The following is a 23842-nucleotide window of genomic DNA, read 5'->3' on the forward strand; positions in this document are numbered from 1 at the left end:
GGTTTACTTAAAAACATGTAGGCAAGCACTTAGTTCACTGGACAATGAGCACTCAACATATAGTAGCTGTTACTGTGATTGTATAATCCTAAACAATTGAAGTACACATGCCAGGGTATAGTACAATATGTTCAGAGAACTACAGCAATTTGGTATGGCTAGAATATTAGAAGCCATGCACCAATAGTTCACACCTGTAATCCTAGCTACTTGGAAGGGTGAGATCAGGAGCATCACAGCTCAAGGACAGCTCGGGCAAGTAATTCTCAAGAACCCCCATTTCCAAATAACCAGAGCTTTGCAGGTGTGAAGCCCCATCAGAAAAAAGCAGAAGACAGTAAGGATAAAGTTGGTATGCTATACCAAGGAATTTAGACCCTTTAACTAAGGAATGGGAAGGATTCTAGCCAAAGGAGTGACTTGATTAAAATGGTATTAGAGAATTTACTCCAATAAGAGCTAGGGACATGACTCAAATGGTACAATGCCTGCCTAGCAAACACAAGGCCCTGAGTTCCAACAATGGTACTGCCAAGAGAGACACAAAAGGGAGGGGGGGGGAGAGAGAGAGAATGAATTTACTCTGATAACAGGGTAGAGAAAAGAACTAGACAGGTATAACCTTAAAGGTAGACAGACACAAACAGGTATTACAGCAATAGTGTGGGTGAAAGATGGTTTACTTTATAGCAGAAGCAGTGAAAAGTAGAGAAAAGGATTATATATGTGTGTAGTGAAAAAAAGCAGTAGATGTGATCTCTGAAGTCTCCGACTAGAGTAACTACTAGAATCAGAACAATGATATTTACAAAAGTAAGGGCAGGGGGCTGGGGATGTAGTTCATTGATCAAGGGCTTGCTAGCATGCCCTGGGTTCCTGGGTTCAATCTCCACCTCAAAAAAAAAAAAAAAAAGGAAAATCAAATGTGGAAAAAAGCTGGAGGGGGAAATGATGAATTCAGTAAGGGGGAGTGGGGCTCAGGATCCAGCAGAGTGTTAAAGCAGTCAGTATAAGTGCCCATGTACTATTGATGAGCTAGTCAATAGTATGTGTGAGGCCATGGGTTTGATCTTCAATTCTACAAAAGAGGGGTGGTGAGGGAGGGAGAAGGAGAAATAGAGGGAAGAAGAGGGGGATGGACAGAGAGAGGGAGAGAAAGAAACCATGTGGATATCTAAGAAAGGAGTGCTCCTGACAGAGGCAACTACAAGTGTCAAGGGCCTGAAGCAGGATATGCTTACAGTTTATAGAACTATGAGCACAGGACGGCAATCCATATGCTGATAGACTGCTATACTTTTATATTAAATCACTGTCCTTATAAGCCTTCCTCTTAAAGTCCATCCATCACCTGAAGTAACACACTTAAACATCAACCTTTGTAGAGATCATCCTACTAACATAGGGCATTGATCCATATGTAGAATTTGGTCAGTCACAGAATCATGAGAAAATTAAATGAGGTGATGCAATTAATGTATAAAGTGCTTGGGACACTCAAATGTAATTTATTAATGTCTAAAAGGAGTTTAGAGGGGCAAATACAATTTGAATAGTTTATCCTATTTTCTCATTCCTCGAAATGTCCATATTCCTGAAAAGACTAATTGTCTTTAGGAGTAAGGAACATATTTTTCCCGTCTTCATAATTCTAAAACCTAGCACAAAGCTTAACAAATAGTAAGCTTCAAATAAATAATTGTGAATAAATAAATCTACTCTATAATACCAATCAGAGGGCTGGGATGTAGCTCGGTGGTACAGCGCTTGCCTAGCTTGTGCAAGGCCCTGGGTTCAATCCCAGCACCAAAAAAAAAGCGCAAGAACTTAATGATGCTGTTTAACAATAAAATACCAATCAGAATTTTTATCCCCACTCTGAATTCTTAAACTACCAAGGATTCTAACCTCTGAAAGATTTTTTTTTTTTTTTTAAATAGAGTCTCACTATGTAACCCAGGCTTGTCCTGGAACTGATCTTCCTGCCTCAGCCCTCCAAGTGCTGAGATTACAGGCATGCACTGTGTAATATTATTATGTAAAATGTGAGTTCATAAAGAGGTCCTACCCCAAACTACATTCTTCTGTCCAGAATGCATCAACAATTTCAACAGATCAGTAACAATGAGATAATGTACAACAGTAAGTACCTATGACACTGTATTATCAAATTATTCTAAATTCTGTTGGGGGGAATGGTAATAGGTCAAATCCCTTAGCTGAATTAACCTTAAATAACTGTTTTTTAAACTAAAAAGTAAATAAATAAGCTTTTCTTTGTTAACCTGTCCATTCCCTAGTAAAATACAGGTGGAGACTTTCACTGTATTTTAAACATTCACTGTTTGTTCATAGTCAAAATACCTAGGAATATAACATACAGGATAATTTTAGCAGTGACACTCAAGATTTATTTTTGTTATTTAGTCACACAAATGATAACTTGGGTGTCAGGCAAATTATATGTTACTTAAAATTTGAATTTATATCCTGTAAGCAGTTGTTAGAAGACAGCGAATGCAAACACTTTTTTATTCCATTTACCCTTTTATTTTCCTGAAAAAAAAAATTCCATCTATAATCTTACTAGAGACAATATTATATACACATCAGATGTACTCAGACTATACCTACCCGAAACAACCATCTCCTCCTCTTTTTATTTCCTCTCAAACATGTATACTTAGACTTTGCCTTGGAGATTAAAAAAAAAGAAGAAAGAAAGAAAGAAAACAACAACAACCAAAAAGCTAATACTCTGACAACTTGCTCTTCCAGCAGCCTGGCATACTACAGGTTCAAATCATTACATGAATTTCCCCCATCAACCTTTAGCATATACAGATAAGCAGAAACTTCAGAGCTAAAATGTTATTGGTGGAGGCAAAAGGACAGGCTATTTTGTATGTGACTACAAATTCAGCAGCATTGTAAATACTCCCCATTATATCTCTCCTAAAGACCAGATCAAGCCAGGTGTTGGTGGCTCACATCTTTAATCCTAGCTACTGAGGAGGCAGAGATCAGGAGGATGGCCGTTCAAAGCTAGCCCAAGCAAATATTTGAGACCCTACTGGCTGGTGGAGTGGCTCAAGGTGAAGGCCCTGAGTTCAAGCCCCAGTACCAAAAAATAAATAAATAAATAAAGACCAGATTCAAGAGAAAGAGAGCATATCTAATAGCCCAGAATAGCCAAAACAATCTTGAAAAAGAGCAAAGTCAGAGAGCTTAAACTTTCCAATATCAAAACTTACTACAAAAAGCTACGGAGTAGCAGAGTGGCTGAAGTGGTAGAGTGCCTACCTAGCAATCCTGAGGCCCTGAGTTCAACTCCCAATACGGCCAAAAAGCTACAATTGAGAACTGGCATAAGAAGACATATAGAACAATGGGATAGAACAGTCAATTGACTTTTGACAGGATGCTAAGAGAATTCAATAGGAAAAGAAATATATAGTTTTTTTTAATACATGGTGCAGGAACAATTGAATATTCAAAAGAAGTTGAATCTCTACCTCACAACTTACATAAAAATTAACTCAAAACAGATTGAAGACCTAATATGCTAATGCTAAAACTAGTACATGAAAATTCATAACATAAATTCAAGGCCAGCCTGGGCAACTCAGCAAGGCTGTCTCCAATTTCTTTCCTTTTTTTTTTTTTTTAATCTTTTTTACAGTACTGGGGTTTGAACTCAGAGTCTCACTCTTGGTAGGCAGGCAGTCTACCACCAGTTTTTTTTTGTGTGTGTGTGTGTGTGTGTGTGTGTGTGTGTGTGTGTGTACGCGCGTGTGTGCGTGCGCGTGCGTGTGCGTGTGTGTTGGATGTTTTTGGGATAGGGTCTCTCAAACTCTGTCCAGGTTGGCTTTGAACCGAAATCCTCCTGATCTCTGCCTTCCGAGTAACTATGAGCCACAGGTGCTGGGTTCAAATTAAAAAAAAAAAAATTACAGCTCAAGTGGTAGGGTGCCTGCCTAGCAAGTATGAGACCCTAAGTTCAAATCCCATTCCTGCCAAAAAAAAGAAAAATTAAAATAGGAAGCATTGGGGATATAGCTCAGTGATAGAGCACTTGCTAAGCAGGTACAAGGTACTGGAGTACTGAGAGAGAGAAGAGGAAGAGGAAGAGGAAGAGAAGAGAAAAGAAGAGAAAATAAGAATGAGAATATATGAAACAAAGTGAACACAACTGGAGAATCTAAGTAAAGGATAAATGTGAAAAGCTCCTTATACTATCATTACAATTTTTCAGTAAGTGTGAAATTTATCACAATAACAAGTAACAAAGAGACAGAGATTCAGAGAGAAAGACACAAAGTACCCAATATAATTTGGACCATGGTTCCTTTTGGGATTTGTTCTCTGATGATAATCATTTGTTTCAGATGTTACTAAGTTTAGCAATTGTACAATTTTTAAAAGGCAAAATTAAAAAAAAAAAAGAACCCATAGAGATACAGCAGAATAAGAAAACTCTTAAAGGAAAAACAATAAGGGGCTGTTAAGAGCTAAAAGTCCTTTCAAAACATAATGCTCAGGGTTTTATTAAATGCCTGTGTTAAAATTTTCTGAATTCTGCAACATTAAAGAAAATACTATGCACACCTGTAATCCCAGCCCTGGGGATGCTTTAAGCAGAAAGATCACAACTTAAAAAAAAAAAAAAGAACATATTACATGTTCACTTATCTAGGTTTAGTATCACATTAAGACAGTATTTCTAAAACTGAACTCCTCTCCAATCATCTGAAGGATAAAAAGTATTCTTCCTAGCATTCAATCAATATATTAAGAACCCTTGTCCCTATGAATTCCCCCCCTGTGATGAATATATCCTAATTAAAAATTTATTTAAAAATAAAAAAAAAAAAAAGAATCCTGAGGGTTAAGGATGTAACTTAGTGGCAAAGTGCCTACCTAGCATGCACAAGACCCTAGGTTCCAGCCCCAAAGCTGTAAAAATGAAACAAAAAGAATTCTGATCAACCACAAATGAGTCAATATGAGGACAGATCAGGAAAAAATAAGGATTATATTCCCTAAACATCTATTCAAAGCAAGCATCACATCAGCAGGGTTCAAGCAGTCTCTGTTAAAAATACTTTTTAATATTTTGTCAAGCCCAAGTTTTTAGTGTTAACATCTATTGTGATGAAAAAATTACACAGGATTTGTATTAAAACTTGTTCTCAGGGCAAGGGCATGATTCAAATGGTAGAGCACCTGTATAGCAAGTTGTGAGGCCCTGAGTTCAAACCCATGTACAACAACAACAAAAAAACCTGTCTCACCTAAATTGAACAATCTACAAATTCAATGCAATGCCTAACAAATTTCAAAGGCATTTTCTTACAGAAATAAAAGCAAACCATCCAAAAATTCAGAAAGACTTTAAGAGACCCTAAAGAGCCTAAACTGTCTTTTTTTCCTAATATTTTAAATTCATTTTTCATATACACATATTTCATAAGTACATATATTCATGTACCACATAAGAATGAAGATATATTCTAAGAAATATGTCATAAGCAATTTTCTTTTCTGGGAACATGATAGAAGGCATATACATAAGCCTAGATACTATAGCCTATTACACATGTAAGCTATAGGGCACAGCCTATTACTTCTAGACTACAAACCTGCACAACATGTTACTGTACTGAATACTACAGGCAGTTATACCCAGAAGGTATTTGTGTATTAAACACAGAAAAGGTACAGCAAAAATATTGAATGAAAGACAAAAATGATACACCTGTAAAGGGTACCATGCCTACCATGAATGGAGCTTATAGGACTGGAAGTTGCTCTGGGTAAGTCAGTGAGCGAGTAAGGGAAATGTGCTACTGTAGACTTTATAAACATGGTACACTTAGGCTACACTAAGTTGGTAAAAAAAATTTTTTTTTCTGCAATAATAAATTAACATAGCTTACTTTGTAAATTTTTGACTCATAAACATTTAGCTCAAAATACATATTCTATAGCTGTACGAAAATATTTTTTGTTTATGTCCTTATTTTATAAGTTTTCTATTAAAAAAAATTATTTTCTTGGGCTGGAAGCATGGCTCAAGCAGTGGAGTATCTGTCTAGCAAACAAAGCCCTGAGTTCAAAACCCAGGAACACAAGAAAAAAAATTTTTTCAGGACAGGATATAACTATGGAGCTCAGTCTAGCCTCAAACTCATAATCCTCCTCCCTCAGACTCCTGAGTTCAAAACAATCTTGAAAAAGAACAAAGTTGAAGAACTAACATTTTCTAATTTCAAAACTTACTACAAAACTGAAATAAAACAGTGTGGTACTATCATAAACACAGAGATAATACCAATGAAATAGATCAGAGAGTACAGAAATAAATGCCCCTATATTTGGTCAATTGGTTTTGACAATAGCTAAATGATACTCTTCAATAAATGGTGATGGAATAAGTGGATATTCACATGTAAAAGCATGAAACCGGACTCCTACCTTATACATACAAAAATTAACTAAAAATGAATCTAAGGTATAAATTTAAGAACTAAAACTATAAAACTCTTAGAAGAATACATTAGAAAAAAATCTTCATGACAATGAATTTGGTACCAACTTCATGGATATGATACCAAAAGAACAAACAAAAGAAAAAGCAGACAAACTAGACTTCATCAAATTTAATTCCTTTTGCCAGATGCAGTGGGGCACTTGGGAGGCTGAGGCAGAAAGACTGCTTGAGCTCAGGAGCTCAAGAACATGTTGAACAGAGAGACACCATGTCTAAAAAGAAACAACAGCTGGGTGCCAGTGGCTCACACCTGTAATCCTAGCTACTCAGGGGGCAGAGATCAGGAGGAGTGAGGTATGAAGCCAGCCTGGGCAAAAAGTTCTCAAGACCCTATCTCAAAAAAGGGCTGGTGAAGTGGCTCAAGGTACAGGCCCTGAGCTCAAGCCCAAGTACTGCCAAAAAGAAGAAGAAAATAACAAAAAGGGCTAGAGGTGTGGCTCAAGTGGTAAAGTGACTCCCTAGCAAGTTCAAGGCCCTAAATTCAAATCCCAGTACAAACAAAAATAATTTTTTTAAAACTTTTATTCAAGAACACCCTGAACAACAGAGTAAGACCATGTCTAAAAAGAAAACAGCCTGGCAGCAGTGGCTCACACCTATAATCCTATCTACTCAGGATGCAGAGATCAAAAGGATAGAGATTTGAAGTCAGCCCAAGCAAGTAATTTGAGAGATCCTATCTTGAAAATACTCAACACAAAAAAGAGTTGGAAGAGTGGCTCAAGTGGTAGAGTGCCTAGAATGTCAAGAAATTGGAACCCTGGTACATTGCTGGTAGAACGCAAATGGGTATAGATGCCATAGAAGACAGTATAATAATTACTCAAAAAAAAATCCACTTCTGGTTATATACCCAAAGAACAGACTGCAGGGTCTCAAAGATTTATTTATACACTTTATGTTCATAGCAGTATTATTCACAATAGTTGAAAGAAGTCAAGTGTGGAAGCACTTGGGAAGTTGAAATAGGAGAAATTGTGAGTTCGAGGCTAACTGGGCTCAAAAAAAGGACAGGAAAAGAAAAAAAAACAGAAGGAGGAAGTCATCCAAGTGTCCATCAATGGATGAACAGATAAAATATAACACACACACGTGGACACACACACAGATGCACAATGGGATACTGTTTAGCTTAAAAAGAAATATAATTCTGTTGGGCACCGGTGGGTGGCTCACACCTGTAATCCTAGTTACTCAGGAGGCAGAGATCAGGAGGATCGAGATTCGAAGCCAGCCTGGGCAATTAAGTTTGTAAGACCCTATTTCCAAAAAACCCATCACAAAAAAGGGCTGTTGGAGTGGTTCAAGGTATAGGCCCTGAGTATGGCAAGCCCCATTCTGACACATGCTACAAATGGATGAACCTTGAAGACATTATGCTAAGTGTAAACAAAGACAATCACAGAAAGACAAACACTACATTATTCCAATTACAAAAGGTAGGTAGGCAGGGTAGTCAAATTCATAGAAAAAGCAAAATGGTAGTTGGCAAGAACTGGGCAGGGCAACAGAAGAATGGGGAATATTGTTTAATGGGTAAAAGTTTCAGTTTAGGAAGTTGAAAAACTTCTGGAGATGTCTGCTGTGATAGTTGTACAACAATGAGAATTTAATATCACCGAACTGTACATTTAAAAATGGCTAAAATTACTGTGGCTCTGTAATCCTAGCTACTTGGGAGGCTGAGATCAAGAGGATCCCAGTTTGAGGCCAGCCTGGGCAAGTTCTCAAGACCCCATCTCTAAAATAACCAGAACAAAATGGACTGCAGGTATGCCTAAAGAAGTAGAGCACCTGTTTTGCAAGAGCAAAACCCTAAATTCAAACTTTAGTCTCACCAAAAAAAAAAAAAAAAAAAAGCCAGGTGCTGGTGGCTCACACCTGGCAAAGACAGGAGGATTTTGGTTTGAGGCCAGCCTGGCAAAAATTGAGACCCTATCTCAAATTACACACACACACACACACACACACACACACACACACACACACACACACGGCTGGAGGAGTAGCTCAGGTGGTTACAGTGTCTGTCTAGCAAGTGTGAAGCCAAAACAAACAAATAAACAAGGGACAGGAACAGTGGCTCATACCTACAATATACTCGGGAGATATTGAAGGGATCAAGGTTTGAGACCAGCATACAAAAAAACAAGACCCCATCTCATCCAATAAGCCAGAATAGTGGCACATGCCAGCTAAACCAAAGGATTACAATCTGAGGCTGGCCCAAAAAACGTAAGAAAACATCTGAAAAATAACTAAAGTAAAAAAAAGCTTTGGATATTAGCTCAAGTGGTAGAGCACCTGCCTAGCAAGTGTGAGGCCCAGAATTCACAAATTAATCAAAATTAAAATACAAACAAAACAAAAAGGTTAAAATGTTTTGGGGTTTTTTGTTTTGTTTTGTTTTGTTTTGGCAGGACTGGGGTTTGAACTCAGGGCTTGGTTGCAAAGCAGGCACCCTACCACTTAAGCCACACCTCTAGTCCATTTTGCCCTGGTTATTTTGGAAATGGGGGGGAGGGGGGGGTCTCTAAAACTACTTGCCCCAGATGGCCTCGTACTGAAATCCCCCAAATCTCACTCTTCCAAGTAGCTAGGATTACAGCTGTGGGCCAAATTACACATGGCTTTAAAATTTTAATATATTTTGCAACAAAAAAATTTGTTTTGTTCTCTACTTGTCTCCATTACAAACTATTAAACATTTCAAACTTACCTTGGAAATTAAATAAACTATTCTCTTATTCAATTCACTGGTTCTTAGGGCTTTGCCCATATGAGTATTCTTGCCTTTCTCATTTCAAAATTGTATGCTAATGCAGGTACGTCAAAAATCATTGGGATACAGTGGACTATCTACATTTTTAAGAAATCCTTTATATATTAAAAACAGTATCTATTGTCAGTAACCACCAATAAAATAGTACACAGATTTTAACTTTTACAAAATAATTAGAGTACAACAATAGTGCAAAGCCAATGTTTCCTATATTGACTAAGACGTATATGTCTTTCTGTATCAGTGGTTTTAGTTATTTCTTTCTTTTTATTTTTGGCAGTTACTAGGGTACTCTGCCAGCACTTAATTATTTCTTAATCCTTTTAAAATGAATAAAAGGCCTGAATTTCCAAGTAAGTTCATTGCAAAATTACCTTAGAATCAAAAACTCCATGGTACTCAAAGGTACAACTTCTTACTATCATCAATTTCATTAAATAATATAAAACTTTTCCAACAAGGCCAACTGTAGATTATAAACTAGTCTGAGATTAGCACTAATTAAATTACTTTGTACAATGCATCAGAAGAGAGATAGCAAGATAGTCTCACAAGTAATGAGCAAAAAAGAGCTGGGGTCATGGCTCATGTGGTAGAGCAGCATCTGACTGGGAAGCATGAGAAGCCATGAGGCCTTGAGTTCAACCTCCACTACCACTAGGAAAAAAAAAACCCAAAAACCTCATTCTTCAAGTTTCACAATAAAAAAAAACCCAAAAACCTCATTCTTCAAGTTTCACAATAAGGTTTTCCTCCACCTACACTAATCAATTCTGCATTGACCCACAACTCTTAATTTATATAACCACAATCATCAACCCATCAGTTAATATGTAAAGTCAAAGCTTTACATAATGAAACTTGTGTAAGGTTAATACTCTTGCAATATGAAATAAATTGTTACAGTAATAGCATGTAACATTTTTCTTCTATAAACTTTTCCACTATCTCCAAAGTCTGCCAACTACAATACAAAGCTTCATTTCCTATTTTGTCTACTTATGATAATTTGTGGCATAAAACACTTTCTACCTGGAACTAACTGAAAGTCCCCATAATTTTTTTTTAAGTTCACTTTCATGAAAAGTAACTCAATTTTTTAAAATAGTATTTTAAGTGAAAATTTCCTAAAATGATAAAGTGACCATAAAAAATGTAAAACAATACATGCTGATTTTACATTAAACCTTTCAGTTTGGGTTATGAGTGTAAGCCCTGAGATACTATTAAGAACAGTGACTCACCTTGTTCACCTGAAGTTTGAATACAGAGTATTCATGACAAAATTGTCACCCTGACAAGAGTGACCTCTAGACCAGTGGTTCTCAACTAAGGGTCATTTTGCTCCTGAGATGTCAATGTCTGAAGAATTTGGGGCAATCACAATCAGGTGGATCCTACTGGCATCTAGTAGATAGAAGCCAGAGATGCTGCTAAGGCATAGGAGAGTCCCTCATAACAAAAAATTATCTCGCCCAAAATGTTAATATGCTGCCATTCAGAAACCCTGCTATACATTATAGATCATAAATAAATCTAAAGGAAATTATCTAGCTCCTTTGTTACTGGAGAAAAACATGAGATTTCTATATGGCCTATTCTTTTGTCTACAAAAATATTTTCAAGGGGAAAAAAAATCCTTACAAATCTTGTGGCACAATTTCAGGGCTGTATTCAATTTCTGGGTGCTTTTACATAATTGTAAATATGGCACATTCCTCAAGAAAAAAAAACTCAGTATGATAATTTAATCTGTCTTTAAAGTGTATGCATATGAATGTGCACACACACATTCATGAACATAGGCCTGCAAAATGCACTGAAAGTAATTTTTTATTTTTTGGTGGTTTCAACTCAGGATCTCAAGCTTGCTAGGCAGGTGCTCTACCACTTGAGCCACGCCCCAGCCTTTTTTTTTTTTTTTTGTCTTAGCTATTTTGAGTTTCAGGTAGGCTCTTGCAGTTTTGCCCAGGGCCAACCCCGCATGGAATGGGATTAAGTGTGCCACCACACCAGGCTTATTAAGATGGGGTCTCACTAACTTTTTTTCTGGGCTGGCTTTGAACCTCAATCCTCCCAATCTATGCCTCCTGAGTAGGTGGAATTATAGATGTTAGTCACCATATCTAGCCAAAAATTTTAACATTGGCTACTTTGAGGAGTAGAAGTTAAAAGGTTGGTTGGCGTAAGAAGGACTTTTACTTTCTTTTTTTTTTCTTTTTATTTTTGTGTGTGTTTTCAATAGTTTATTTAATTTTAGATTTGTAGGACTTTTACTTTCTACCCTATCTCTACTATTGAATTTACTATTAGTTTTATATGATTTTAAAAGATGTCACAGGCTGCAGAGCAGCCAATGTGTAAGAGCACCTGCCCTATAAGCATGAGGCCCTGAGTTCAAACCCCAGAGCAGGAAAAAAAAAAAAAAAAAAACCCACAAAAACAAAATCAAAACCAAAAGAATTTTGTTGGGTGCCGGTGGCTCATGCCTATAATCCTAGGTACTCAGGAGGCAGAGATCAGGAGGATCACCATTGGAAGCCAGCCCACACAAAACAGTTCAAGAGACCTATCTTGAAAAAACCCATCACAAAAAAGGACTGGTGGAACGGCTCACAGTGTAGGTCCTGAGCTCAAGCCCCAGTACCGAAGAGAGGAAAAAAAATGTCACACGTACATAGAGTATAAATTAAAATCATAAATCTCACAAAGCCACAAAATCCCTAAGGAATTTTTCCTTCTGTCTTGCTAAAAAAAGTTACTCTAAACATTTAAAAACTGGTCTGAAAGGAATCTTTAAACTAATCTCTATTCTGAATAACGGGTACATTTCAACAGGATCCAATGCAAGTTCTAAATCTTCTGTACAAGGACTTAAGACAGTTAAGGAATATGCTTAGCATGGCTGAAGAAATACAAAACAGGTATTTAACTCCCAATGTTTAAAATGATGGCAACCAAATGATGACAATCCCTAAGAGAGCACAGTTCTAGTATTTTCAAATCTACTAATAGACCTAAGTCCCTTCCTAAAGGTCTTTTGACTTGACCAACAAGGGAAAATATTGGACTTTTACATTTCTTTACTCATTTTTCAACTTGTCCTGCCCTCTTTGGGGAAAAAGACAATCTTCACTCTCAAACTTCACACCAACTCATCTTTCTGGGTGTCTAGGTACTTGGTTCTAAAATATTTAGAAAAGACAAAAATGAAGATTTTAGTATTATTTATCAAATGGCAGTTAGGTGAGTATTTTTTGAAGAAAACTATTTATGATTCTTTCACACTGGAAATTGAAAAGCAATATGATGCAGGGAAACAGCTCATCAGAGAAAAAAGAGAAAAGGCAAGGAATTTAGTTAGGAAAAATAGACCATTCCATTAACAAAGGCAGACTATACCCTACCACATGCACTATATAACAGAGACTAAATATTTCAGGAATTTCTTCTCTATATAACATGGAAGAAAAAGAATACAAAAACAAAAGTTTCTCCACAGGTTAAGAAAGAGCCCACATGAAGCCAGGTACCAGTGGCTCACTCCTATAATCCTAGTTACTCAGGAGGCAGGGATCAGGAGGATCTCGGTTCAAGGTCAGCCTGCGCAAATACTTTGCAAGACCCTATCTCAAAAACACCCAACACAAAAAAGTGCTGGTGAGTGGCTCCAAATGGTAGAGCACCTGCCTAGCAAGCCAAAGGCCTGAGTTCAAGCCTCAATACCACCAAAAAAGAAAAGAAAGACAAAAGAATCTACATGCACACACTGAAGGGGAAAAAGTCTGGGTATCTTAGAACTCTTCATTTCAACAAGGAAGTCTTTAAAAAAATAAAAATTAGGACTGGAGGAGTGGCTCAATTGGTAGAATGCCTGCCTAGCAAGCATGAGACCAACTTCAAAGCCCAATACGGGGGTGGGGGGGGGACTTTTGGGATTAGAGGTGTGGCTCAAGTAGAGCACCTGCTTTACAAGTACTAAGATTTAAACCTCAAGTACTCTTCAAAAATATATGTATATATATATATGTCTACATATACACTTAATACCTAAATCTTTTTTTGGCACAGAAAATGTAAGTAAACAGGAAAATACGAGTTCTTCTACCATTAGCCATTACTAAATGTGTGTAGGTATCATGAATACATGGCTTCTACAATAAATTTCAAAAGCCTCATAAAAGGTGTGGATTGTACCCATAGTTCCATAGCTTTACTTACATGGTAAAGCTACAAATGAAATATGGAGAAAGAGAGAGATATTTGACTTTGGAAATTCACTAGCACTCTACCTCGGAAGAAATTTTAAGTAGTACTTATTTAAAAACAAATGAGTGACCTTTTATCTCACCCATGATAATTCATTTCCTAGCTAAAAGCCCGTGTGTTCTAGGTTCATCTCTCACCAAGTTTCACTGAAAGGATAAGTCTTTCACAAGCGGAAGATTAGGGGAACTCCAGACCCTCCCCTTAACTACCTTTTCAAATAAAATCCTTTCTCACCTTGGATTAGAAGTTATTTCTCTTCTAGTGAAATTCAAAGATACCGACACTCATGGGATTATCCCCCTTTAAAATCTACACGCTTTTTTTTTTTTTTTCAAAGCAAAATGTTGGAGTCAGAATATACCAAAGTTTTAAATCTAAAACTTCAGACTTAGGAAGATAAGACAGTGCTCTAACTGTATTAGGTAACCTAGAAATAATGTGTCCTTATTCCTCTCAAAGGCAAGAGCCAAGATTGTTAGTACACAAAGAATTCCTGTACTTTAACACCAAGACCAGAGGTTAAAGTAATTGGTCACAAGGGATAAACCAAGCACCTTAGAACCAAAACAGAAGAAATACTCTGAGCACTTAAAACAATGATCATAGGATATATATATATATATATATATATATATATATCCTTTTTTTCCCTAGAGATCAGAAGAGAATGATGCCTACCATCCTAGGTTGCTCATACCTAAAAAGGTGTATACATGACAATACACATAATAAGAGTTAAAAGAAATGAAGGTACTGATAACTCATTTTCCTCCCTGTAAAACAAAAGGTGTCCGTAGGTGCCTCACCTCCCACTTTCAAAACCTCAGAGTTCAGCTCTCCAGCTTTCCGCAGCTCAAAGATGCACTGGAACTTCCTTTTCCTGTCTAACTTCACAAACCGTCCCAGGAGCTAGAGTCACGTGATTTTTCAGGGCAAAAGCTGAGAGCTCCTTAATACTCACCTGCCTCACACTACAGAGGAAAAAGGAAAGCTCTACTTAAGTACACACGCAAGGCAAATAAATGTACCCTTCAGCTCTGGGAACAGGCACACACGGAAGCGCTTTTTGAGCGAGCGGGAGAGCGAGCCCGGGTCTCGGTCTGTCTCCCTCAGTACCAAGGGCAGGGACTCCGGCAAGACCCCGCCCTCCCCCTGCTCCAGAGCGGGGTGGGCGGGAGAGGCTGCCGAGTCCTCGTTCCCGCGCGAAGCTCAGAGACCAAAGGACTCCCTATTGTGGGTCTGCGGGCGCCGACTGAAGAAACAAGACGAGCGCTCGCTAGGCCCGCCCGGCTGCCAGTGCCCGCCAAGGAGGCGAGTGCTGTCAAAGAACGACTACGCCCGGGAAGCTGCAGGATGGCCCCAGCCCTGTGCTGGCCCAGAGAGGATTCACCCCTCACACTGTGCGGGAGTCGTGGGTCTTGGAGTCGTACCTCAGACACCTCGTCCTCGTCACTCCCAGAGGCACCACCTCCACCTCCGGTCCTCAGCACGGCAGCCGCCAACTTGAAATCTAGCGCCGTGTCCCCTCCGCCCGCACCGCTGCCGCCGCCACCGATTCCCGGCGCGGGCCCGGCCTCCCCAAAGAGCCTCACAGTGCGGATCCCCAGCCCGACCCCTCCCGGCGGAGGCGGCTCTGAGGCCCCGGCTGGGGCGGATCGGGGAGCCACCGAGTCCAGGTCCTCCTCAAAGGAGGTTCCGCCGCCTCCGCCGTCGGTCAGCATGGTTCGCACGCGGAGCCGGAGACGCTGCGGAGTCACTCGCGGCCACCGCCGCTGCTGATCCTGAGGAGAGGAGCAGCAGGAGGAAGAAGCGTCTCCTTTCCCCCGTCCCAGCAGCGCCACTAACTTCTCACTGCCTAACCTGCTGCCTCCCGCCCCCTCGACTCGCCACTGGCTGCAACTCTCCGGCGGCTGCAGCTCATTGGCTAAAGAAACCTGTCGCTCAGGTTCTCCGTCACGCGCCGCTCGCTGGCTCGCTGCCCCCAAGCTGCGTTGACCCGCGCAGGCCTGGGCGGTTGCGAACACCCGCCTCCTACTCACCACGAGCCGACTTCCGGTCTTTTTCTATGTCTATTGGTCAGCCTCTCTGACTAGCGCGTCACGACCTTAAAGTGGATTAGTTGGCCTTGTGGTCAGTCATAGTGACCCGTGACAATGCGAAATTCCATTGGCGCCAAAAAGTGTCGGTCACATTGTCATAGGACGTCGCGTGGTACAATTGGCCACTGGGGTACTATTCATCCCGCCCCCATCTGAGGTGACGGGAAAGGGCTGGGGAATTTCCACTTCTGATTAAAATGAAGGCTGAAGTGACGACCCGCAAGATTAATAAAATCTGGGGTAGACCTGACCCTGCGCTCGGTAAGTCTTGCACATCAAGGATGCAAGAGGCGCTGGTGTAATGCAGTTCCCACCTGTAGCTCTCTGCCAGGCGACGCGACTATGGCCGGAAGTGGCTGCACGGGGATTGGAGGAATGAAGCAATCAGTCTCAGCGAGGCTCCACCTTCCTGCCATTGCCTGGTTGGAGGACGACAGCGTCAGTCATTAAAGCAGTCACCGCCTCTAGGACAGGTGAGGCTGCTTTAGCCGTTCTGCCCCTGGCTGTTTGGGCGGGAATAAGGGACTAGGAGGGGCAAGGGGACTTTAGAGAGTCCGGGCCGGTCCTGCTTGGCGCCTCCCAGCTTTCTAAGGTGAGCCTAGCGTGCGAGCTGCGGCAGTCGGGGAAGCAGCTCCGGATCGGCTCCTCGACCGGCTCGCGTGCCTGGACGTGCTGCGCGCAGCAGTTCTACAGCCTTCGGGCGGGATGGCCCCGCGGGGCCGCGTTCTATCGGTTGTGGAAGGCGGCGAGCCCGCGGGCTGGACAGCGCCATTTCTCAGTACCGGGAACTGTCCCTCGAAGGAAGGTCGCACAGCGCCTGGAATCCAGCCTCAGGGCTGAACGCGGCCGCGAGGACGTGCTCAGGGGCAATTCCGAGTTCTGGTGCCGCTGCCTATTTTGATGGGTGACCTCGGCGAGTTTGATGTTACTCCCTGTAAAATGGGAGTAATAGCACCTTCCTCAGTGGGTAGTGGTTATCAACAAATTAAGTGGACAACATGTAGGGCTTAGCAAAGTGCTAAATTTACAGGAAAGCTCGTTTTTGTTAGTTACTGCCTCCTCTTCCTTCTAGGAGTTCTCTGCCTGTCCTTGGTTCTGTCAGCCAAACCAATTCTAGCTAGATCTCTAGATCCGCAGCAAAAACAAGGCTCAACAAGAGATCTCTCTTCTCCACTTTCTTCTCTCCCTCCCCTTTCCTTCTCCCCCTTCTTTCAGCCTCCCTTCCCTCCCACTTATTGATAAACAAGATGTTAAAAGTGTTCAGGTTCCAACTAATCCATAATCACAGAAAAATGAGTTTGACCCAAATAATGTCCATGTAATAACAGAAGTTGGCTAAAAACAAAAGATGTGTCATTTTCTCCTCTCTTACAGTTTTAACAAAGACCTTTCTCTATTTTGGTATAATATTTAATATTTCACCTCCCTTAAAACTGGGATGTGAATAGCCTATAAAAATAATGATTTTTAAATGTCTTTTTAAAAAGTTGATTCTGCCAGATATTTTTGAAGAGTGTTAAAATTCCTTTGTTTGGTAATCAGTCATTTTGACATTTCACATGCAAAGGACAGTGTATTCTGTGATCAAAACATACTACGTGTTCTTTCTAGATAAACAATAAGTTGTAGAAAATGGGGAAAAGTCGTACTCTACAGAACTATTTTGGTGTGTATGCCATGTATATTGCCTTTAGTTTTTGTAGAACTTAATTAGCCTGTATCCTCAGTGTTGTTTACCTTTTCAAGTCATGTGTGACTAGCTCACAACCCAAACTATGCAGCAACAAAAGAAACCTTGCACTGCCCAACCTACTTCAAAGCTGGATTATCCAGAATTGGTATGGATACATCCTAAAGCAAAAACAGGTATGGTGCAACATTACAAAGAAACTACTTGCCCTTCCTACCCCAATACAAAAATGATTTCTGATGCAACTCCCTGAACAAACTCATTAAATTCTTTAAACACATGTACTGACTCTCAAGGACAGAGAAAGGAACTCTAGGTACAGTGCCTACCAACTATCCCTGAGTATAGTTAGAGAAATATGATTGAGCAATAATTTTTCTTTCATCTGAATCTTTTCCTGAAATACTTGTCAATAGTCAGTACAAGAGTTAGGAACTCTCAGTCTCCTAGATTTTGATGACTACTATGTAGAGTCTATGTTAAGAATGATTTAATATTTCAGATATACTACAGTCCAGTCCTGTGGTTTTACAAATGTGACACTATTCTATTAAGAAATCATACCATATCAAATTGGTAAATGCATAAAATCACACTGATGTATTCAGTGTAAAATATCAGTAAATATTCATGTGATTTATTGTGTGACCTTGGTTTTGATATATCTTAAAATATTATTTACTACTTTTACTTACTTTTTTAAAGTAGTAACACTAATTTTCTTTTTTCTTTTTTTGCTGGCACTGGGGCTTGAACTTAGGGCCTACATCTTGAGCCACTCCACCAGCCCATTTTTGTGAAGGATTTTTTCAAGATGGGGCTTGTGAACTATTTGACTGGGCTGGCCTCAAACCATGATCCTCCTGATCTCTGCCTACTGCTAGGATTACAGGCATGAGTGACCGGCACCCAGCAAACACTGATTTTCTTCAAAGACTGAACCATCAGTTGCTGCAGAATCATCCATAAAAAACATATTTTTAGAAAAAAAGCATTAAATACATCTTCCCAAAGAAAACTAACTGGAATATTTGTTACAGCATTTGTCTTTAAAAAAAAAACAAAAAAACAGTGCTCAGGATCCAGCCAGGGCATGCTAGGCAGCTGGTCCACAACTGAGCTACATCCCCAGCCCAGTTATAGTATATTTGTAACATGTTTCAAAGCATATATTCCCTTTTGACCATGGTTTAGACAGGGAAGGAAAATAAAAAGCTTAAGGATTTTTAAAACTGCTTAGGTAATAAGAGGCTTCATTCCTCATAATGTGAGATTGACATACTAAATCATAGATATTGGGGGACCTTCACTGCATGTAGTTCTTTCACATGCAACTTGCACTTTCTTAAGACATTTAATTTCTGCATGCCAGTCTTTCATAGTTCATCCCATCTATATAAGGAAAGAAATAAATCAGCAAATATATTGTACTTGAATCTTATGTCATTAAGCCTTTTAATAATTCTATTCTGATTTCAACCATTTTAAAGATTTTTTTTAAAAGGTTGAAATTTCAAAAATGTTGAATAACTTGCTTCAGGTTATAAGACTGGAGTATGGAAAGATTTGAATTTATTTCTGCCTGATCCCAAAACCTGTGACTTTCCCACTCTTATCACACTGATTTCATGGTATCTTCAAAGGTAGAGAAACTTCATCAATCAGGTAAAAACAGTCCACATCATATCCATCTTATAAACCTACTAATGAAGCCAAGCATGGTGATGCACATCTATAATCCCAGCACAAGGGAGGCTGAGATGAGAGGATTGTCAGTTGGAGGCCAACCTGATATACTTAGCAAGACCCTGTCTCAAAATAACAAAAAGCAATGCCGGGCACCAGTGGCTGACTCATACTTGTAATCCTAGCTGTGTAAGGAGGCAGAGATCAGAAAGATCAAGGATAGAAACCAGCCTGGGCAAATAGTTGAGACCCTATCTCAAAAAATAACCAACATACACACACACACACACACACAAAAAGGGTGCTGGTGGGGTGGCGCAAGTGGCAGAGTGCCTACCTAGCAAGCATGAGCCCCTAAGTTCATACCTCAGTACCACCAAAAAAAAGAAAAAAAGCTTTTAAACCCTAATATCTTCCTCTTCTACAGCAATTGGAAACATTTAATTTAAAAGCTGTTTCCTGGTTTTTCCGACCATATTCTTAAGTTTCTTAGGCTATGTAATTTCACACTTAAAAATCTAAGTTAATATATTCAATTCATGTGGTTCAAATTTCAAAAAGAATAAAAAAATACACAGTGACAGAGTCCTTTTACTTTGCTTACTAAATACCCAGATCTTCCCTCATAAGCAAACCACATTATTAGGCTTTTCAGTATCTTCTACAGATTTTTATACATATGTGAGCAATTTCATACATGGCAATTTATTTTGTCTTTTTTTAAACACAAATGGCAGCATGGGGTGCTGGAAGTGTGACTCAAGCATTAAAGCACCTGCTCCGGAAGTATGAAGCCCCAAGTTCAAACCCAAATGACAGCATGCTATACCTTGCTTTTTTCACTTAGTTTATTCTAGATATATTCCTGTCAGTGTAAAAAGAGCTTTCTTGGGCTGGCAGAGTGGCTCAAGTGGTTAGAGTGCCTGCTTAGCAAGCATGAGGCCCTGAGTTCAAACCCCAGTGCCGCCAAAAAAAAAAAAGCCAAAAAGAGCTTTCTTATTCTTTTAACTATTTTATAGTATTCCATTGATTAAGTGTACTCTGATGGGGGTGGTAATTAAAAACAGTAACAGTGCTATAATATTATAACATTTTAACCCTCCAGGAAATACTAGGCACAGGTTAGTTTAATTGAAAAGCCAGACTTAGGGCTACCACTTGTTTAAGGATACAGTTGCTTATACCTACAAGTTATGTAACAACATGTAGGAAGCTGGCATATAAAAAATGAGGAGTCATGCCCACATTTGGACTGCCTCTACCACTGAAGCCTACGAAAATTCTACTAAATTATTTATATAAAGTTTCCTAGAATTTGAAAGTCTGCTATCAAGACCCACCCTTCCTAAAAAGGGGCAAAATAAAGGTGACTATCTGTGACTCATACCTATAATCCTAGATATTTGGGAGGCAGAGATCTGGATGATCACCATTCGAGGCCAGCCCAGGCAAAAAAATAGAGACTATATCTCAAAAATACCCAACATAAAAAGGTCTGTTGGAGTGGCTTGAGTGGTAAAGCGCCTGCCTAGCAACCTAAGTTCAAACCCAAGTGCCACCAAAAGATGGGGTGGAGGGGAGGAAATATATGTATGTACACAGTACCTGCTTACCCACTAGAAGTTCCAGCCTTGCTACCCACCTAATAAAAATAAGGTAAGGGAACTGTGACTGTGGTTCAGTGGTAGAGCACTTGCCCAGCATGTGTAAGATCCTTGGTTTAATCCCTAGCACTACAAGAGAGAGAGGGAGGAGAATGAGGCAAGAATGCTGCTGCCTCTTTTGAGTATATACTTTTAATGGCAGGAACAGTGGGAGTTTGAGGGATTTTCAATTTTTGCTATTGTTGTTTTGGTTTTAGGGGAGGGTTTTGTTTTGTTTTGTTTTGCAGTACTGGGTTTGAACTCATATCCTCATGCTTGCTAGGCAGGGGTGCTACCACTTGAGCCATGTCCCAGCCCTTTTTTTTTTTTTTTTTTTTGGCAGCACTGGGGTTTGAATTTGGGGCCTCTTTGAAGTAGGGTCTCACATTTACACCTGGGCAGACCTAGACCTCAATCTTCCAGGTTAGCTGGAATGACAGGCGTGTACCAGTATACCCAATTTTTACTGGTCAAGATGGGATCTTGCTAACTTTTTACACTGGCTGGCATGGAACAGCCATCATCCCAATCTCTGCCTCCTGTGAAATGGCTAGGATTGTGTGAGCCACATTTCCCAGCTCTTATTTTAATTTCTGAAAGTAATAAGCACATGAATACTCTTGTGGAATTAGTAAGGTTCGCAACAAAGTAGACAGGAGGGAACACCATCCTTCTTGGGATTTGATTTTTGGACAAAGAGCATATCAAGGAGAATAAGCCTTAAGGTTATTGAGGATGTAAGATTTAGTGAATGGATCTCTGAGCTGGGAATCAGAAATACCAACTCTGCTGTAGTTGGCTGATGTTTAGGTCTCTGTGTGACCTAAAAAGTTCATGCGTACATTTGGCCTTTAAAGGTATATGTTAAAGGTATATAACGTCAGGCTGGGTGGGGTGGCTCACATATGTATTCCTACCTACACAGGAGGTGGCGATCCAGAGGCTGGCTGTTTAAGGTCAGCCAGGGTAAAAAGTTCTCAAGACCCCAACTCAACCAACAAAAAGTTGGGCATGGTGGAACACACCTGTCATCTTCAGCTATTGTGGGAAGTGCAGGAGGAGGACCTTGGTCCAGGCCTGCCAGGCCATAAATGTGAGATCCTATTCAAAAAGTACCTGAAGAAAAAGGACTTGGGGGTGGAGGGGGGTGGGTAGCCCAAAGTAGTGGAGCACCTGCCCACCAAGCACAAGGCCCTGATTTCAAGCTCCAGTACTGCCAAAAAAAAAAGTTACATAACTTCAGAAGCATTACATCACAAAGTATAGTCATCACTTCAAATCAAATACCATACATCCATAGAAAAATTAGAGCACTGGGCTGGCATAGTGACTCAAGTGGTAGATCTTCTTGCCTAGCAAGTGTGTGAAGCCCTGAGTTCAAACTCCTGTACCACCAAAAAAAAAAAAAAATTATAGCAGGTCACATGTAAAACAAAGATATTAATAGTAATTATATTTGGGTAGTAGAATTATGCAGATTCTTTTTTAAAAATTCTTTTTTGTGTATTTATATTTTCTGAGTCTTTTTAAATCTCTACAGTGAACATATCCTTTTGTATAATTTCAATTATCATTTAAAATAATGCCATAATTTTTTCATCTTTTCATGAAAGTAACATTTATTCAATTCTTGCTATGTGCCAAGTAATTTTAGAAAAAATACACATGAAGCAAAAGATAATATACTTCCTTCCAATTCTCCTGATGAATATATTTATTGACTAATGATGAGATAGACAAAATGTACATGAAATAACAGAGAACAGGGCTATGAATATGGCTCAGTGATAGATAACTAAATGTAATATGGTATCCTGAATGAGATCCTGGAACAGAAAAAGGACATGAGGTTATCATAGTGAAACTCCTTTGTACAATGAATACATACTAATTTTTTAAAGGATATTATGGCTGGAGTTCTGGATCAAGTGTTAAAGTGCCTCTAACAAGCACAATGCCCTGAGTTCAAAACCTCACTAATGCCAAAAAAAAAAAAAGAACATGAGGTAAGAACCCAAGTAAATCTGAGGGGTTGGGGATTTAGCTCAGTGGAAGAGCGCTTGCCTGGCAAGTGTAAGGCCCTGAGTTCAGTCCCCAGCACCGAAAAAAAAAAAAAGGAAAAAATAGAAAAAAAAAACCAAGTAAATCTGAATAAAGTATAGATTTTAGTTAATAATAATGTATCAATTAGCTAATAATTATTTTCAATACTTCTAACAAATATGCCATACTAATATAACATGTTAATAGAGGAAACTGAGTATGGGATCCATGAGACCTCTCTGTACTATATTTGTAGGTTTTTTTACAAATCTAATGCTACTCTAAAGTTAATTTCTCTTGCCTGTAATCTCAGCTAGTAGGGAGGCAGAGACAGAAGGATTGAGAGTTTTGAGGCCAGTCTGGACAGTTAGCAAGACACTGGACAAGGGGGCATAGCTCAAGTGGTAGGCATAAGGCCCTGGGTTCAATCCCCAGTACTGGCTGAGGATTGGAGTGGGGGGAGAGTTAATGAAGCTGGGTATGGTAGCCCATGTCTGTAATTCCAGCTACTTGTGAAGATCATAACTGGAGGCCATACTGGTCAGTTAGTGAGAGACACTATCTGAAAAACAAACTGAAAGCAAAAGACCTGGGGGTGTGACTCAAGTGTTAAAGCACTTTCTCAAGGTCCTACTTTCAATCACCAGTGGAAGAAGTGGGTGGGGTGGAATTAATGAAGCTGGGTATGGTGGTAAATACCTAATGTAATACGGTAATCCTAGCTACTCAGGAGGCAGAGATCAGGAGGATCACGGTTCAAAACCAACCCAGGCAAATAGTTTCTGAGACACTTCCTCAAAAATACCCAACACAAAAAAGGGCTAGTGGAATGGCTCAGGGTGTAGGCCCTGAGTTCAAACCCCAGAACCACAAAAAAAAAAAAGGTGGAGGCAGGAGGATCAAGTGTTTGAAGACAGCCTAGGCTACATAGAGAGACCCAGTCTCAACAACAAAAAAAGAGTTAATGAGACATGGGCGCAAAAAATACCTAGAAGCTATACACATGTATACACTATATATACAGTATGTATACATACATAATATATAAATCAGGGCTGGAGGCATGGCTTAAGTGAT

The 23842-nt window shown here is 39.6% G+C and overlaps 1 protein-coding gene across 14 annotated transcripts in view; it reads right to left on the reverse strand.

Annotated features, from left to right (window-relative positions):
• The window catches only part of Ankhd1 (ankyrin repeat and KH domain containing 1), a 112769-nt gene extending 97288 nt beyond the window's left edge, over positions 1 to 15481 (reverse strand). For all 14 annotated transcript variants that reach the window (XM_074076861.1, XM_074076858.1, XM_074076857.1 and 11 more), the window contains exon 1: positions 15035 to 15481. In XM_074076861.1, the coding sequence (XP_073932962.1) occupies positions 15035 to 15325 (291 nt within the window). In that variant the 5' untranslated portion in view covers positions 15326 to 15481. The remainder of the gene's footprint in view (positions 1 to 15034) is intronic.
• Between the last annotated feature and the right edge of the window lie 8361 nt (positions 15482 to 23842).

Source organism: Castor canadensis, chromosome 6, assembly GCF_047511655.1.
Source record: "Castor canadensis chromosome 6, mCasCan1.hap1v2, whole genome shotgun sequence".
NCBI lineage: Eukaryota > Metazoa > Chordata > Mammalia > Rodentia > Castoridae > Castor > Castor canadensis.